Genomic DNA, 18,077 nt, shown 5'->3' on the forward strand with positions numbered 1-18,077 from the left:
TTTATGTATGTTTTTTATTTTAATGATGAAATAAAAAAAATATACCTCCCTATACATAATTCGAATATAGATTTGAATACAAAAATGTTTAAACCGGTTTTTAGAGGTTGGAACCGAACCGATATATTTATTTTTTACGAACCGAACCTGAACCTTGAATCGTTATTTTTACCCGAACCTGAACCGAACCTATATTTGTTTCGGTTTGGATCACTGGTTTTTCTTGAATTAAGTTTTTATTACTTTTAGGTTAAGATTAGTATGTGACATCGAAACAGTATTAGGCTATATTTAATTAAAATGTCCTTGGTATTTTTCTAAATATGAAATATCTTTGAAAGCTCTAACTACATATATTTTTCAAGTTAGGGATGAATGTTCTATCCTATCACAATCAATCAATTTTATAATTTCTTATTATACTATGACATATACATTGATTTATTAAGCCTTTATTTTTTGTTTGACGCTTTTAGACATTATTTGAATTTGATATGAGAATAAATGGGAGGTAAAAAAAATGACTAAAGATTTACTATTTGATTTTTTAGAATATACAGAACGAATGAAGTTCAAAGATCTGTATTTCATTTTTAAATTTGAAATACTAAAATCTATTTTTTTTATTTATTTTTAAATCTAATTTTTTTTTAATATTTACCCTCTATTTCATAAATTTTAATGGTACAAATAAATTTTCAATAAAAAATATTATGAGGGTGGGGTTACTACAAGAGGTACTTTGATATAATTTGACAAAATTGTTCTAATGTATTTAACGCCTATCAATTCCCTCCCCTTCTCTCGTCGTTGTAGGAGGCACTGGTTTAGTTAGCTAGCTTACATATTAACTAGTTTGTTTATTAGCTAGCTAGTATGTACTAAATTTGTCTAATAGCTAGTTGGTTTGTAAACTAGCTAAGTTTTTATGTTAATTATACTTATAAGTTTATATATATATACCATTATAAAATTTAATATTAATTTATAAATAAATATTTTTAATACATTCAAAATTCGGAAATAAAATATAAAAGGGCTTAATAAATTATGTTCATTTTCTTTCACACTTCATAAATAATCGTCAATTTGATTTTAATATTAAGTTAAATCCATACTTCGTCTAGCAGCGTTTATTTTATCTGGCTATTTATAAGATACCGGGATAATTCCTGTGTAATAAAATTCCATTCCATATATCTCTAGTAGTAAGGAGAATTTCATGATATTCCAATAAATATTTAAATTAGGAATCAATGTTTGACGTTAATATTTTTAAAATATTATTCCTTCCATAGATAACATTTTTTAGTATTTCAAACATATTAGAAGTCTGAAAATAGTAAAATTTTTATGCCCGGCCTGACCCTGTTAGAATTTAGCATTTGCCCGGCTCGGATGTCTATCTACTAAAAAAAATTTAGTCTCGAAGGCGACAAAATTTTTACTTTATTAATTATTAATTTTTTAACATCAATATATTTGCCCTATTTCATCTAAAAAGGTAATTGTTAACCCTCTATTAAATTTTTACCCTATTAGATGCCTACCTACTACCTTCTTTAGGTGCTTACTCCTCTTAGGAGTCTACCACCTTCAAAAAATTTGGAAGTAAACTGCTTTTGCCACCTCTCCCTCCCCTCATGTATACATGGGGAAAATACATAAAATATACAAGTTTAAAATTATCAAAATTGATTTCTAAAATGGATATAAAATGAGGGAAAAAATAAGCGGGATTAATTCCAAATTATTAAATATACAGAAATAAGTAGAAAATACTAAGGTAACAGAAAGAGGAGAAAAATTAAGTTAAAAGTCTTACAATATTTAGAATATAAATCTTCAAAACTATTTTCTAAGGAGAAGAATCAATAAATCTATAAATAAAATAATATAACTAGTTTGCAGGGGCATCACTAGCCTTTACAATCTCAAGGGGCTCAAAATTTTTTTTAAGAATGATTATTTTTTAGCTAACATTTTAAAAATAATCTTTTTACTTAGCTAATATAATTTAACTCTTCAAATTTTTGAGGTTTCGAGCCCCTAACCTATCCTTCCCTCCCTAGTGACGCTACATTTAGTTTGTAACACCTTAGTTGCTGGTATATTCTACTTAGCTAGTTTATTCTTTTAGCTCTCTGTAAACTTGCTAAGTGGGTATATTATTTTGAATCATGTAAATTTCTGTAGTATAAATTAATATTCATATCACAGTCGTATAATATATAATATTAGGATTCGAATAATTTATACAAATAATCTAATTATATTCATGAATATTATTCGAATAAATCAAATATTTGATTTGAAAAATCACATCGTTTTAGATTCTATAACATCTACATATAAATCTGATTTGAAATATAAATGAATTATCTTTAAAATTATGAAATTAAGAATGTTTGGGTTAGCCATAGCAATTTCTGCAATATTAAATAGTTTAATACCAATATCCGCTAAAATACACTATGGACTTGTGGTTATCTTAAGATGCTTACAGGGATTAGTCGAAGTATTATATACATATAAACTCATTATACATTAAAATTTATAAAGGGAGTGACATATCCATCGTGTCACGGAATATGGCGATATTGGGCTCCCACAATGGAAAGGAGTAAATTAGCAACCATTTCATTTTCTGGTACATTTGTTAATTTAATAACATCTAAATGCACAGTATAAAATTATAGGGTCATATGCAGGAGCTGTTATAGGCATGCCACTATCAGCTTTTTTAACTGATTATCTAGGATGGCAAGCATGCTTCTATTTTTATGGTAAATAAAAAAAATTCTAATGTTGAAAATATTTCAATGAAAGGTGTCATGGGAGTATTATGGTTTGTTTTTTGGTGGTATAATTCTTATGAAAAACCGGCAGATAACCCTTACATAACATACGAAGAAAAAATTTATATTGAAAGCAACATTGAAAAGATAGATTCGAGAAAAGTATTTTTTTAAAATATGACAAAGTTATATAATAGGACAAGAGCTGACAACCCGAACCCATCGAACCCTTGAGAGTTTACTGAAACCTAACCTATCTCCTAACATCTTTCTAAATTTATAATACCGGGTTTAGGAATTGTTTTTTACTTTCAATATTAAATGCGTAACACAATATATAAGTGATCTGCATCAAATTTTTCAAGCCCGGCCCAAGATTTTATTAAAAAACCCGAAATAAAATTATTTGTCAACCCTGCCCAGTACTATTTTATTTAAATAGAGAAATTAACTTTTTTTAAAATTTAGCTTACATTAAATATAAACGAAAAATTATTAAAAATATTGGCGCTCTGTGTCTTATAAAATTTAAAAATATAACCATTTTATTTTAAAAATTAAGCCCAACCCTCCTCCGCCCGGATTTTTTTAGAAAATAGATCCGGATCGGAGTTTCAACATTAATAATATATTGAGTAATACAAAGAAAATATATTATTCCTTTATCAGTTCGGACTGGACCGAGCTAAAGTGGAATTTGGCACATTATTAATTCCAAAAATCAGAGAAAACCCTAAGGCAAAGACCTTTAGCCTTCAAGATTTTCTGGTTGATCTTGGAAAAGCTATAATGTATAATATTAAAGTAGTAGTTCGAAAGAAAGTAAAATAATAATGATTATAGGTAGAAAATGTTAAAGGTATTTTAAATGTAACTATCATAGATTTAATGATCGCTATTTAAAAAAATATATTAATTATAGTCGTTCAAATTTCCGATAAAGGCTATATTTACATCTCTACCTGTTTGGGCAATAATTGTAGCCAATTTCTGTCGAAGTTGGACATTTTATTTGCTTCTACTGAGTCAACCTAGTTATTTTCGCCAAGTATTCCGCTTTGATATATCTAAAGTAATTACAATTTTTTCACACCATTATTTAAATAAAGTGTTAATAAATAAAAACTCGTAAAAGGAATAAATTGAATCAATTTTAATAAAACCTTCAATATCAATTATAATGGGCAAAATTTAATTAGCTTGATTCCATTTTTTTACATGATTTTACTAAGTTAAAACTTAGAATGAAATATTTATTGTATAACATTCTAAACTATGTCACCCACAAAGTTTAGATTATGGTAGTATTTAAAACATTTTAAAAATTTAGTTGCATGAAAAATAGGTAACGATTAATGAAAGCAGAAGTAGATATCAAAAGATATCTTACTTGATGAATATCCTGCCTAACTTACAATCGGCTTATTAGAATTTAATTTTTTGTTCAACAGTTAACTCAAAATTTCGTAGATCTTATTTTTTTTTCTTATTTTATTTAGCATGTTGGAGCCATCTCTATGTTAATTTTCTTATCTAACATATTCTTATGCTTTTTTAAAGATTTCTGTATAATAAAATAACAATGAGATAAGAAAATAAAAGGGTCATTATTTGGGTAAGACACAATATTTCAATATATTTGCTCATTCAGTAAACAAGAGGGCAAATTTTCAAATGAATTGGTCAAATTTCTTAAAAAACATTTTAGTCTTAAAACAAACACTATTATTCGATGTTGAATATTGTTAAAAAGGTTAAATATTTGACGATTATGAGGATATATTAGACCATTCTCCCGGCAACTGGGTTATCGCAGGTCTTACTGATATTGATATTAGTGTTGTTAAAAAGCCCTTCGATTTTTCAAAATGGCCCGACTAAAATATTAGCTAAAAAAATATAATGTAAGCATCGAGATTTGGCAAATAGATATCCAACCATTTCTGCCAGCTATGAGCAAAATCTTTAGGCATGCATTATGTTATTTTGGTTATAATCTTAATCAAGCCGTTTTTAAAATCGACCCTAATTGAGCTTTTTAACAACTCTAATTGATATCACTTGCCATTGACGGCACACATTAAATAAAGCAATAGAAATGACTACGTGTTCCAAAGACTAGTATCTAGACTTTAGTCAATTTTAAACCCTGTGGAATGATATCTATTTATTAGGACTACAACATAAATCAATAATAAAACTACAACCTAGATCTTTAATAAAAATCATATTCGCTGCACTTTTAACATGAAGGATGGATAGATTCACTTCATAAATTGCCGAATTGATTTCATTCAAGTTCCATGTCTATCATAAAAATATTGTGATTTGTGAAGTAGGAATTTACATTATTAATTGGGATACCTATAAAAATAACATTTGCAAATGGAAGCGACGCACCAAAATTTTATTCAGCACCGATAAATTTAATATTCATATAAAGATAAATATGAATATAAATTTAAAAGACTTTGAATCGATGTTTACAACGAGGAATTATTAAAAAGGTGCCTAAATATCGTATTAACTGTCATAACCCTTAAAGAAAGAAGATGGTTCTATCTGAATTTGATGAAATTGTTGATACACTATAAATGAATATTTTATGATCATTAATTATCAATTAATAGCAGTCCAGGATATTTCCAGTTAGATTGAACAAGTCTTCACGTATATAATAAAAGATTATTTACAGCTGGAATTAATAATATACGATACTATACCTGTTATTCTATCGTGTGTCATCAAAATACTAAATTATCGGTGCAACCTACTAAATGATAATGAAATTGCCCAAGCCAGCCTATTGCCAGAGTATAAATAAGTAAACATGTTAATATCACGGGACCCTTAATAAGCAAATGTAGTTTTCCTCTCATCGAAAGTTTTTTAAATGGGCAGAAATGGAATCTATTTATTTAATGGAATTGTTTAAAAAGGTGATAAAGTTTAGATACAATATAACACCATCGAATCGTGCCCTATCATCCAGGTTCTATAAGAAAATTGAGAAATTAGTCTAAACGTTTAAAAATTATATTTAAAAGAATTCAATAATTAATATAGAAGAATTTTTATTTGCCCATTGGAGCACTTCAGGTGATTCAGTTGAGAAATCCGCTGATTTAAAATTTTATATGGTCAGATATACAAATGGTTTAGAAAAGAGAAATCTAAATCATGTATGAAATTCTTATGCCTAGTCATAATAATATTACAACCCAGTCTAATGTAAGTGAATGGACTGTCGACCTGCCTTCAGAAATCAGATTCCTAAAACAAATGTCGCAATTTCCAATCCTCGCTTAAAATTACTATAATCTCCTCCTACAGTTGATATGGAGAGGATCAGACGACCGCCGGTTACATATTCCCCAGGAGGAAGAAAATGCTAAATTTTTAATACTTATATAATTAAATTGCTTAAATTTCACGTTCTTTTGAAATTATCATTTGAATGTTAGTTAACTCGTTATAATTGATTTTAGTTTAATAATAACTTTGTTTTTATTTATATCAATTTATATATATTTAAATTCACTTTTGAATGTCTATTTAGGTATTATTTTATATAAAGTCTGAATTTCAAGATGAACATAATAAAAAATTTAGTTCAAGCTTGGTTCGTATCTTTGTGACACATATGCATATTAAATTCAAGTTTTAAACAAGGCTAAAAATATTTTAGAAAATTTTTGTATAGCAAAAATATTTCAATATTTATTATTCTACCAAATATCCCGATAATGATTTGAATGTACTATTCAAAATAGAATTAGTACAATGATTCCCTAACTTAAGAATTAACTTAATATTATTATAAATAATTTACACCTTTCATAGATATATTTTTAACATAAAATTTGCTTTTCATACTAAAATAATTAAAAAAATTTATTTTTTATTACCAAAATCTAGAGAGCAGAAATTAGTTATCACCTAGATTATATTAATTAGTATGAAGAGATTAATTATGCTTTAGTGGGAGTTATTGAAATACAAGTAGCTACCGTATTTTGGCATAATAATTTAAGCGCTATAAAATCTTCAAATCGTTCACAAAATTTTATTGAGGGGTTGAAGAACTTTGAATAAACTTTAGGCCTTAGGATAAATGCTAAAAATTTATTAATGAGATAAATGACTTATCTATCACCACATATACTAATTTTCTATTAAAGAGTTTTAAAAGTTAAGGTAATTACGCGATAAAGTGTTAAATGTAGCCTTATTAAATATATACAAAGAACGCAGTGAGGGAGAGGGCAGGAAAGCAATTCCCCCCCCCCCTCACTTCTAACCCAAAATTTCAAATGTTTAATAAGATATTTTTCAAAAATTTTGCTGATTACTACAATGGCAATATTCCAATTTATATTTATTTATTACATTCACAGCAGAAAAAATACGCTAATAATTTATTCTATAAATCAATCTATTTCAAATTTTATTTTTAACCATCATTTTAGAATTTCCCATCAAATCATTTGAAATATTATAATTGTAAAACTAAAGTAAAATATTTCAAAAAATAAAAATAGATTTGATTGAGACTTGGGAATAGCTAAAGCATCATATTGTAACCTATGAAAATCAGGGAGTAGATGACGAATTTCATAAATTATAAGTCCTTCTTAAGTCAATGAAATTAATATGTCTGCCTCGACTCCCAGCAAGGCAAGCCCAACGCTATATATTAATATAGAGAATACTACAAAATAAATCTCTTTCCCCCTCTTGGATAAAATGAATAGAAGGTTCTTGATTAATAAAACACTCACAAATCAGTAATATAATTACCGCAGAATCCTTTGAGTTCGCCGTTTTTTAAGAATAGGCTCAAATCGAGCCGTTTAACAACCTACTGAGAACTCAATAATTATTTAGAATATTTTTGTGCATTTTAATCTATATTCTTAACATATTTTTAAAATATAATTTTAATTTATATGTAAAATTTTAAGTGCTAACAAAGTTTATATTTATTTTACAAAGTTCCATTTCGAGACATTTATTTTATAGTAATACACAAGGCGATTATATATGCTAGCTTCTAGGTTTTTTTTCCTAAAATGTGTTTTTTTTCAATTTTAAGTAATTTTCTGAGCACATTTTAAATTAAAAAATTTAATTTCGCACAGAAATGTATTCCAGCATGCTTAGAGTACCTATCCTAAATTATAGACAATTTAGCCATTAACTTCATGGGCGGGCGGATGCAAGCCTCATTCATTGCACACCTCTAATTCATACTTCATAGTAATCAACTGAATTGTCATAATATTCTATAATTTAGTGATCTGCATCGGGCCTAATATTTCAAGCTCGGCCCGGCCCGAACCCGATTTTTTTAAAAAGATTTGCCGGCCCGGCCCTAACCCGATTTTTTTAAAAAAAATTTACTGGCTCGGCCCGGCCCAAATTTATTTTAATATAGAAATTAATTTTTATAATTACTTAAAATTAAAGACATATGTTATATAGCGTTTAGTTTCAATAAATAAAATCAAAAATTTTTATTTTACATAAAAAATTCTATATAAAATTGATAAATTTAGATATATTTTAAAAAATTTCCAAGGTCCGACCCCACCCGGCCCGAATTTTTTTAAAAATATTAGGGCCGACCCGGTGCGAACCCAATTCTTTTAAATAGAATTAGGCCCGAGCCGTTCGGGACGGGTACGGGCCGGGCCTAACTTTGCAGATCTCTAATTAAAATATTATATTTATAAAATTATAATTATAAATATCGTTCTAAAATCTAAACTCGGATAACTAAAATATTTTCTAATATTTCAAGATCTTAAAGTAATTATCTACCAATAAAAGTTAAAGCATAAAATAAGTTCATTCGCCAGTAAAATAAATTGTGAATTACAAAATTCATTTGATATTGAATGGTACTAAGTGAACATTTAATTACGTATTTGATCCTGATATATCTAAAAGTATTATAATAAATTATTTATACAAATTTATATAATTCGTCATTCGTTGGAATCATATTAATATTTCAGAAACATTTATTTTAAGAAGTAATATTTCTCAGAAGGAATGTTAAATGTCTCGATTTGAGCCTATTTTTAAAAACAACTACCAATATAATATCCAGAAAATATTACACAAGCCTGAAGTAAATGCTCATAGATTGGTTCAAAGGTTTGGACATCTATTAAAGAAAAATCGAGACGTGGGTAATATTTTTTGAATAAAATATTGAGTTAGTCGTTATTAAAAATCGGTTCAAATCTAGCCATTTAACAATACTACTTCTCAGGTATGTTATTATTCTTGTTAAAAAAGAAAATATTCTCATGGTAGAAGTACAAATGGGTAAGGTTGCCAAAATATATAATAATATTTATATAAAAAAAACTGACTAAAATATTAAAAACATATAAAGCATCTGATGAATATTTTGGAACATTATCTTACATTTTTAATATCATTATCAACCATATATTACTTTTTATACCTTAGTTTGTATTCAGCTAGTAATTTATCATGGGATATTTAAACATCCTCACAATAAAAATCCAAATTATTTTTTTATTTATCAAGATTTGAAATAGATTTGGAAGAATTCTGCGGTAATATAATTTGAAATGCAGGCTGATATAAAAAAAATTTAATAGGGAGATAAATAGATTTATTTGATAGCATTCTTCCACTGACCCTCTATTAATATTGGAACTATGAGCTTGCCTAGCTGCAAATCAAGGTAGACGAATATAAATTCATGAGCTCATCTTTTGACTCAATAATGATAATTTATGAATTTCTTCAGGTTCAAATATAATGATTTCAGGTATTCTCATAGTCTCAATCAAGTCGATGACATTTGTTTGAAATATTTTACTTTAGTTTTGCAACGAAAAGGTTACATATAATTTGGTAGGAAATTTTGATGGTAGATAAATATAACGCTAAGGAAAATTTGAAATCGGTATCAATTCATAGAAAAATTGGTAGTGTATTTATTTCATCTGTGAATGTGATAAATAAATGTAAGTTGAAAAATATGCGATAAGAGATAGAATTCAGTAATATTTTGAAAAATTAGCCGGCATGTGAATTTCTTGATTTTGGGTAGGGGAGGGGGAGCTAGTAATTTGGTCTGGGGGGATAATAAATTTTTTTAAGAAATATTATTGTTAATTAAAAATACTAAGCATAAATTTATTAACTTTTCTAATACACAATTTTAAACTAATGTGAATTAAAAAAATTATATATATAAACCGGCATTGAAAAAATATAAAATAAATGTGAATTATAAAATATAAAGTGATTATAACCCACGATATGAATCACTTAAATGACCCAAAATTGAAATTTGAATTTTTTGAGCTTTTAAAATATATAAAGTATAAAAAATTTAAATGTTGGAAATATAAATTAATACACAAAAAGTTTTTAGGAATAATTGTATTTTGTATGTTTTGAGCTAATTTTTCAATTATCTATCCTTGCTTGGCTTTAAATGCCTTTGAATATTCAAAAGATCCAAATCATTCAATCTACTTTCAGATGTTGTATTTCATAGGTATGTTTTTCACAGACTTGCAGGCCTGGCCCCCGAGCCGGATCGTATTTTAATTTTTTAAATATACCCGGGCCAGACCCGTAATTTTTTAAAAAAAAACACCCGGGCTGGGCCTGAAAATTTTTTTAGAAAAAATATCCAGGCCGAGCTGTATATTTTAAAACCAAATATTTGAAATCGCCATTATTAGCTATAAAAAGAAAAAGTAAATATTTTATTTTAAAAAAATTTGGGCCGGGCTTGAACGGACGGGCCTGAAAATTTTTTGAAAAAAAACCCGGGCCGAAAAATTTTTTCAAAAAGAATCTGGGCCGTGTCCTGCAAATGGTACCTCTGCAAGGCTCTGTTATTCTTCTTAAAAAAGAGAATGTTCTCTCATTAGTTTACTAAAGAGCTGCTAATATATATATAACCATTTTAATACATTAGGAGTATAATCTAAAATGTGTTTGAAATAATGCAAAGCATCCATAGCATTTTTTGGGACTGTATCAACCATAGTTAATTTTTTAATCATAGTTATTCAGCTAATAAGGCATCATAAGATATTTTAACATCTTCATGATAAAAATCTAACAAATATTTATATTTTTTTTCTATCGCCATATGAAAAAGGTTGGGAGAGGGGACATTTGTTTTATAATACTCTTCTACTGATACTATATTACGATGAGCTTGCTTGCTGCAAGTCTAGGGGGACAAATATTAAACACGTATAGCTCTGCTTTTGACTCAACAATAACATATAAAATATGAAATTCTTCATCAACATTAGCTCTAATTTCCTTGAGTTCTAATAAAATACTCTCCGCTATTCTCATCTTCCTATTTTTGAAAAGTATTACATAAAATAGTTGTATAATTAAATAATACATTCTAATGAGAAAAAAAATTTGGAATAAGTATTGAATCCAATAATTTTCTTGCTTCTGAGGAAATATTTCTTTCAAGCCATTGTGATATTTCAGTAATAGCATTAATAATCGGCTCTTCTAACTCCATAATAGCTGTTACTGCTTGATGGTGGAGACTCGATCTCGTTGGACAAGCTTACAATTTCTTTCTCCCTGTTGGACAAGGAGTTTCAGAGATAATTATTAATTGACTAGAAATTTAGATAAATATTACGCCACTAAAATTTGAAAATAATAGGTAAATTACGCCAAAGAAAACTTGAAATCGAAATTAATTGATAAAATAACTTAGTAGATGAATGTGATAAATAAATGTAATTAAATATATATATATAAATATTAACAAATATAAATTAACAATCAAATTTTTGAAAAATATAATCCGGCATCTGTATTTTTTGGCTTAGGAGAGGGGGGGTTTGTCCCCCTGCCCTTCCCCCTCCGCTACGCCAATGGCGCCTGGCATTGAAACATAACCATTTGCAATTTCTTTTAAAAAATTTAAATTTAAAATCTAGCAATAATAACCCTAATTTTTTAAATCAATTATTTTTTATAGATAATAAACCTTATTATAATTTATTTATCAAATAATATAAGTCAACACAAAATTTATATATGAACAACAAATAAATTCCAAATTAAATAATATATGGGTGAAATATAGTGTAAAATGATAAGAATAAAGAAGAAAAAGTGAATCTAGCGAAGGTTTGCGGAGAGAAAACTGTCTTTGAAACTTTGATAATTCGAGAGCTATAGCCAGTCTTTGTCTGATGAAGAAGCATTCTCGGATATCCAGTATGATTGCGGATGTGAGATCCTAAATTATTGAAAGCTAATGGATCTATACAAGAACACTCCCAAACCAAAATTTGACCTCATTTAATTGAATCAGGGTGATCCCTATAGGCCGCTTTCCATCGGATATAAAATGTTCTGGTGGTTCAAGTAAAGCGCGTATTTGGGAGGACTTTATTAATTGCGATCAAGGAATTGCATTTGGTGTGCCTGAGGATTCGTCCTTCGCACTATCAATATAATCTGTCCTTTGCAGTCTATGGGGATTTGGAAGTCAGAGCAAAAGTGAGGAAAGGCTATTGCATGGGTTAGTTGGAATAAAGATTTTTGGAAGGAATGACTTATAAAAATTCATGCCCAGATTCATTTAAAGAAGTGAAAAGAGAACCGTCGGTTAGGAGGATGCTAGATAATAGAGATTTAATGCAGCATGCTACAATGGCCTGTCCCAACACTTCTGTCTATTAGAGCATAATGTGCGTGAAATGTTAAAAAAGTTTTTAAGGAGGAAGAATGATTTATGCGATGGCAGCAAGTCAAGGAGATCACCAAGCTTAAGAAGGATATCAAAGGTAAAGTGTGGAAGACACTGATTGTCGTAAATCTGCCTATTGGGGAACCCTGACATCTGAATTTTTTGGCTTTGGGGGGGGGGGGGGGGATTGGTCCCCCTGCCTCTTTCCGTTGCGTACGCGCCTACGGGAGAGAGGTGAAAGTCTTAAATGAGGGCATCTGTTAATGATTGGCCCATGAACATATTGAATACCATCATTTGTTAAATATATAAGTTTTAGGCAGGAAGGGCAGATTTTCGGTTCAAAGGGGGAAGCCTTTGTTATCATTTAGCTGTCATGAATAAAGCTAAAGCTGATGCCATATATTCGAATGTAAAGCAAATAACTTGAATGAATGAAAAATAAATTAATGCGATAATGAATGAATTTAAAACTAAATCCAAATGCGAAAATAAAAAATTGATAAAAAAGGCCCGATTATGAATTATTACAATAAAAATTGATAAAAAGAGGCCTGAATGGATAACGCGAAATTCATCAAATACTACGCGGTTTAAATAAGGGAAATAAAATCATGTTATGGGTCCACCAAAATAAATGTCTTAACTGGTAAATAGATTTAATAATATTAAGTAAATGAATGAAGATATGTGAAGTCGCGATAATGAATACCTCGAAAAATGATGCGTGATTAAAATATTAAAAAAATGAAACAAAGCGAGCGAATAAAATTGAGATAGAGAGGCGCGAATTATTAATATAATTTTTAATTTTGCGGCATCAAACTAATCGATCAGATAAGAATATATACAAGAAAAAATTGAATCCTTCGATGATTAATTTAGATATAAAAAAAATTGCGTTTAATATTAACAATTTTTATTAAAAAAAATAATGAACTCTTTTACAAAAACAGAAAAACTTCAAATGTGACGAAAATGTAACTTAAATATTGGCAAGTTTGAAATATATACGATTAGCCATAATTGGATAAGAAAATTATAATTAAAGCTGAATGGCGTAATATAAAAGGAGATAATTGGAATTGAAAGGAATAACGAATACACAATACTTCATGGAGAAGTCTATGAATTGATATGCGAAAATTGCAAAGGAATAATAAATATGTAGCCAAGAAATATCAAGCAAAGTGAGGGAAAGACACTCTGTGTGAGAGTTTTCTAGATATTATATTAAAAAATATGAACCTTGAACTATATCAACGGTTTATTTAAATAATTTAAATTTTTTTAAATATATAATATCTTTTAGGAAATTTTACTAAAATTTATTTTTTAGTCTTTACTATAAATTAATCAATGTTTTAAAATATATACCTTATAGATATTTTTTAAAATAAATAAATTTATTTAAAGTCATTTTTAAATAATAATGTTAATATTATTTTTAGAAATGTATAAAGCAAAAACAATTTAAAAAAAAATAAAATAATATGCTAACTTGCGGATTGAGTATTATAGAATTATATTTTTTAATTATAATTATATTTCAAACTATCTATTAATAAATTGAATGAAATATTATTATCAATTTTATATCACTTTATTATTGAATATATCTTGTAATATAATTTTTATAACTTGTATATTTTATAAGAAAATGAATCGTAACTTAATTAATAGGGGATAAAATTTTTTTATTAAGAACTCAGTTAACCTTCCATATTCCAAACTTCCTTTTTTTTATCCCCTGTCCTTTCCCGTAAATTCTATTTCTACATTTCACCTTTATTTATTTTACCTTTTTAAAAATTAATTATTTGCTATTACATTTTGACAACATATCATATCAGTAAATATACAAATAAAGTAACCCATGACTGGAAAAAAAACAAAAAAAACTTGGCATTTGTAGTTTGCCTCAGTATTTGTAGTTTAGTCAAACCATAAAAATCTGGTAAGGATTTAGAACTGAGCCGATCTAAGATATAAATATCTATATTTTAAATTATAGGAATATATCATTGTTGATTTCAGGTATGCAAACCAGGGAAAATTTTTGCCCGGGTTAGGTTCGGGTTCAGCTTAAGCTAAAAAATAGGTGTGTTTGGTTTAGGTTCGGTTAGGGAAATATTGTTGAACCCGGGTTTGGTTTCGGGTTTAGCATGGGTTTATGAATTTTTAAATTAATAAATGAAAAATTTATTTTATCTATTAACAAAATATAGTTAAAAAATGCAAAGCATAGCCATATATCAATTTTAAAAATTTATTTAGACATATTTTTTTAAATTAACAATATCCAATATAATAATTTTTACTTTTACTTGTTCACTTTCATTTTCCTCTAATTAATAATCTTTGAGAATAAGTTAAAAATTAAAAATAAATGGCACAAAGAATTTAATTGTTTAAAATTTATTAACACTCCAATAGGAATCTTGAGAATAAATTTAAAAAAATTAAATAATGGAAATTTGAAAATATTAAAATCTCAATTAAATTATATATATTTGTATTTACAATTATAATTTTAAACAATACACTGAACCTGGTTGAACCTGAGTTCAAATAAAATTCCTTGGTTCAGTTCTGGGTTTTGAAAATTATAAACGGGGTTAAGGTTCGGTTCAGCTTCAAATTTTTTTCAAAAACCCGGGTTTTCTTTTCCAGGTTCGGGTTTGGTTCGAATCCCTTGTTGATTTCTTATTATTTTCGGTTGTATTTCAAATAAATAAATATTGGATATAATTGCTAATATAAAGTTATGAAATAGAATCAAGTTTATTCATATTATTTAAAGCTCATAGGATATAAGTAAAATTTGAAATTTTAAATCAAACACTCACGGCGTTCGGCTAGAAATTTTTTTATTTAAAAGATCACCACCTGCTCAAACATTCTGACTACGCCTACTGTGAATATTGTTGTTCCTATAAATACTCATTATAGTTCTTATAGACTCTTTTTTTTTAAAACAAAATATTGTCTAATTTTTGCCGTGTCCTAAATCTAAAATTTAAATAAATAAATTTATTAATTTTGAAGAAAAAATAACTTAAATTATTTTCAATGTAAAAATAAGTAGTCTAGATAATTTTCCGTCATTTATAAAAATTTATTTATTTTTAAAAATAATAGAAATTAATAAATTTGAATTAAATGTTTTCAAAATTTATTTTATTTGGGGTAATTTTTATGACTATAGTATAAGTAATATTAAAGTATGTTAATTTTATTCTCGTTTTTTTGATGTTTTTTCTTTATTTTTTTATAGAAAAAATAATGGAAAGATTTCAGACATGTTTCACAATTTTATTAATTTGCAAAAATTTAAATTTAGGTTTATTTCTAACATTTGGGACACAACCTTAAGTATTTTTTCAAAATTTACCATATTAAGGAATTAAATTTTTATTGTAAAATATTCCTAAATTATATTACAGGGTGGGCTATTGGCTGCCTTACCTCATTTAGTAATGACAATCATAGTTCCATTTGGAGGACAACTTGCTGATTATTTACGCCAGAATTATTTTTCAACTACAGTGGTGAGGAAATTGTTTAATTGTGGGGGTAATCTAACAATTCTCATTAATGTTTAACAAATTTTATTATATAAAATATTAATTTACAGTTTTAACTCTTATCTAAAGGTTTTGGAATGGAAGCCGTATTTTTGTTGGTCATCGGCTACACCAATAATACAAGGAGTGCAATAACTGCTCTAACATTAGCAGTCGGTTTTAGCGGCTTTGCCATATCTGGTTATATTATTACATATTTTATCAAAATTAATCAAGCTATTTAAAAATTAGCAATATAACTGATATATAATATGTATCTTAGTAAAGTTCTAATAAATTTTCTTCATCTAATAAAAGATACATTAATTGAAACATTTTGATTCTACTACTAATTAATATAAATCCCAGAATAATTTTAAAAATTTAATATCTATTTATGCAGCAGTTTAATTTTCTATATCTTGATTACAACGCATTTCTGATTCGAACTTTGCAAGATGGTCTGAAACTAGATTCGGGACTATTAAAAAACTCTAGAAAATAAATTGAAAATAATGTTTTCTCCTTGTTTTATCAAAATAAAATAATTATAATTTATCTGTAATAAAGACTAAGCAATTCATAATATTTAATAATAATGGGTTTAATTTTTATTTTTTATATATAAATTTCGAGCTTGCAGATCTCTTCTTGGTTATGTGTGTTTTATTTATTAATACTATTAGACTATGACTATCTTTACTTTTATTCTCTTCAGATTTTTAACTCAAGAGGTTGCATATTAATTTCTCTATTTTACACGAATGATCAGTCTAGTTATTAATTATATTTAATTTTAAGTGAGGGCATTATAACTCATTTTTTTGTTCATTAGTAAACATTTTTTAACGGGACCGTGATAAAACAATTATTGTGGTAACAATGTTAGTGCGAATAACTTTGGCCCTTGAGAATAAATATAAATCTGGCGTGTAGATATATTTTTATATATAATTTCTTACCTATGATTATCTATTGGTAAATGTTACTGATTTTATATATTTTGCCAAAAAATTGTAAATTATAAAAATCATCTTCTAGTATTCTTTTGCTTTTAATATATTATATTTTTATTAGTGATTTAAAATTTTGATTTAAAATTTTGCACATATGTCTTTAAAGTATCAGCTATAAATTGAAGTATTTAGACCTTTATAGCTTAAGAAGTCAAATAATAACGATTTATTTAATAGGTATCATTTCTGAGTAAAGCTGCTATGGATAAAAGGTTACAATGTTTGGCCTGATTAAAGCTATATATAAAAAAAAGGAATTTTGAAATATTAACCATAAAAGAAATTTTTGAGCAAATAGGAAGATCAATAAGTAGTTTGTGCGTTATATGGAATAAGAATTTTAAATATAATCGCATAGGGAATAATTAAAATGTAGGTGTGCCTAAAATTGACCACAAAATGTTCTAATTTTAATAATTTATTTATAATCTGTATTGATAAGTTTGTAATTCAAAGTAATCAATAGATCATAAAATTTCTTATATTTTGTTCAACATAACAATATTGTGATCAATTATGTTTTAACCACTTTATCCTGGTGCTTAGCTATTTTATCCTGGGTACGGGATAAGATAGATAAAATGACACATATTATTAATTATAGCCTATAAAATATTTTAGGTATTGAGCTACTTTTTATTTTTATTTTATGAATAGGGAATTTGGCTACATATTGTTCTGTTTGCTTTTTTCAAACTAATATGGTAAAAATATAAAATACCAATCGTTTTGCCCCGATCTCTCATTATTGTGATTTAAGAATAACCATAAAAAAAACACAAATATCATTTTACAATTTATTTATTATTAAAAACTTTAAAAAAGGTTTTAATGTAAATCATTTGGATATAGCTCCTAAATATGCAAGCATATTAATGGGAATATCTAATGGAATTGGGACTTTAGCAGGAATGATATGTCCTATTGTGGTTGAAAAGATTACCAAACATGAAGTTAC

General features: G+C 27.0%; 1 protein-coding gene across 1 annotated transcript in view; it reads left to right on the forward strand.

Annotated features, from left to right (window-relative positions):
- The window catches only part of LOC135924241 (vesicular glutamate transporter 1-like), a 59,774-nt gene that overhangs the window by 41,224 nt on the left and 473 nt on the right, over nt 1–18,077 (forward strand). Inside the window, exons 5-12 of the mRNA XM_065459293.1 lie at nt 2,404–2,518; nt 2,563–2,650; nt 2,700–2,786; nt 2,830–2,960; nt 3,721–3,870; nt 15,984–16,113; nt 16,194–16,304; nt 17,945–18,072. Coding sequence (XP_065315365.1) covers nt 2,404–2,518; nt 2,563–2,650; nt 2,700–2,786; nt 2,830–2,960; nt 3,721–3,870; nt 15,984–16,113; nt 16,194–16,304; nt 17,945–18,072 — 940 coding nt within the window. The remainder of the gene's footprint in view (nt 1–2,403; nt 2,519–2,562; nt 2,651–2,699; nt 2,787–2,829; nt 2,961–3,720; nt 3,871–15,983; nt 16,114–16,193; nt 16,305–17,944; nt 18,073–18,077) is intronic.

The sequence above is a fragment of the Gordionus sp. m RMFG-2023 genome, chromosome 2 (genome assembly GCF_954871325.1).
Source record: "Gordionus sp. m RMFG-2023 chromosome 2, tfGorSpeb1-WG-v2, whole genome shotgun sequence".
Lineage (NCBI taxonomy): Eukaryota > Metazoa > Nematomorpha > Gordioida > Chordodea > Parachordodidae > Gordionus > Gordionus sp. m RMFG-2023.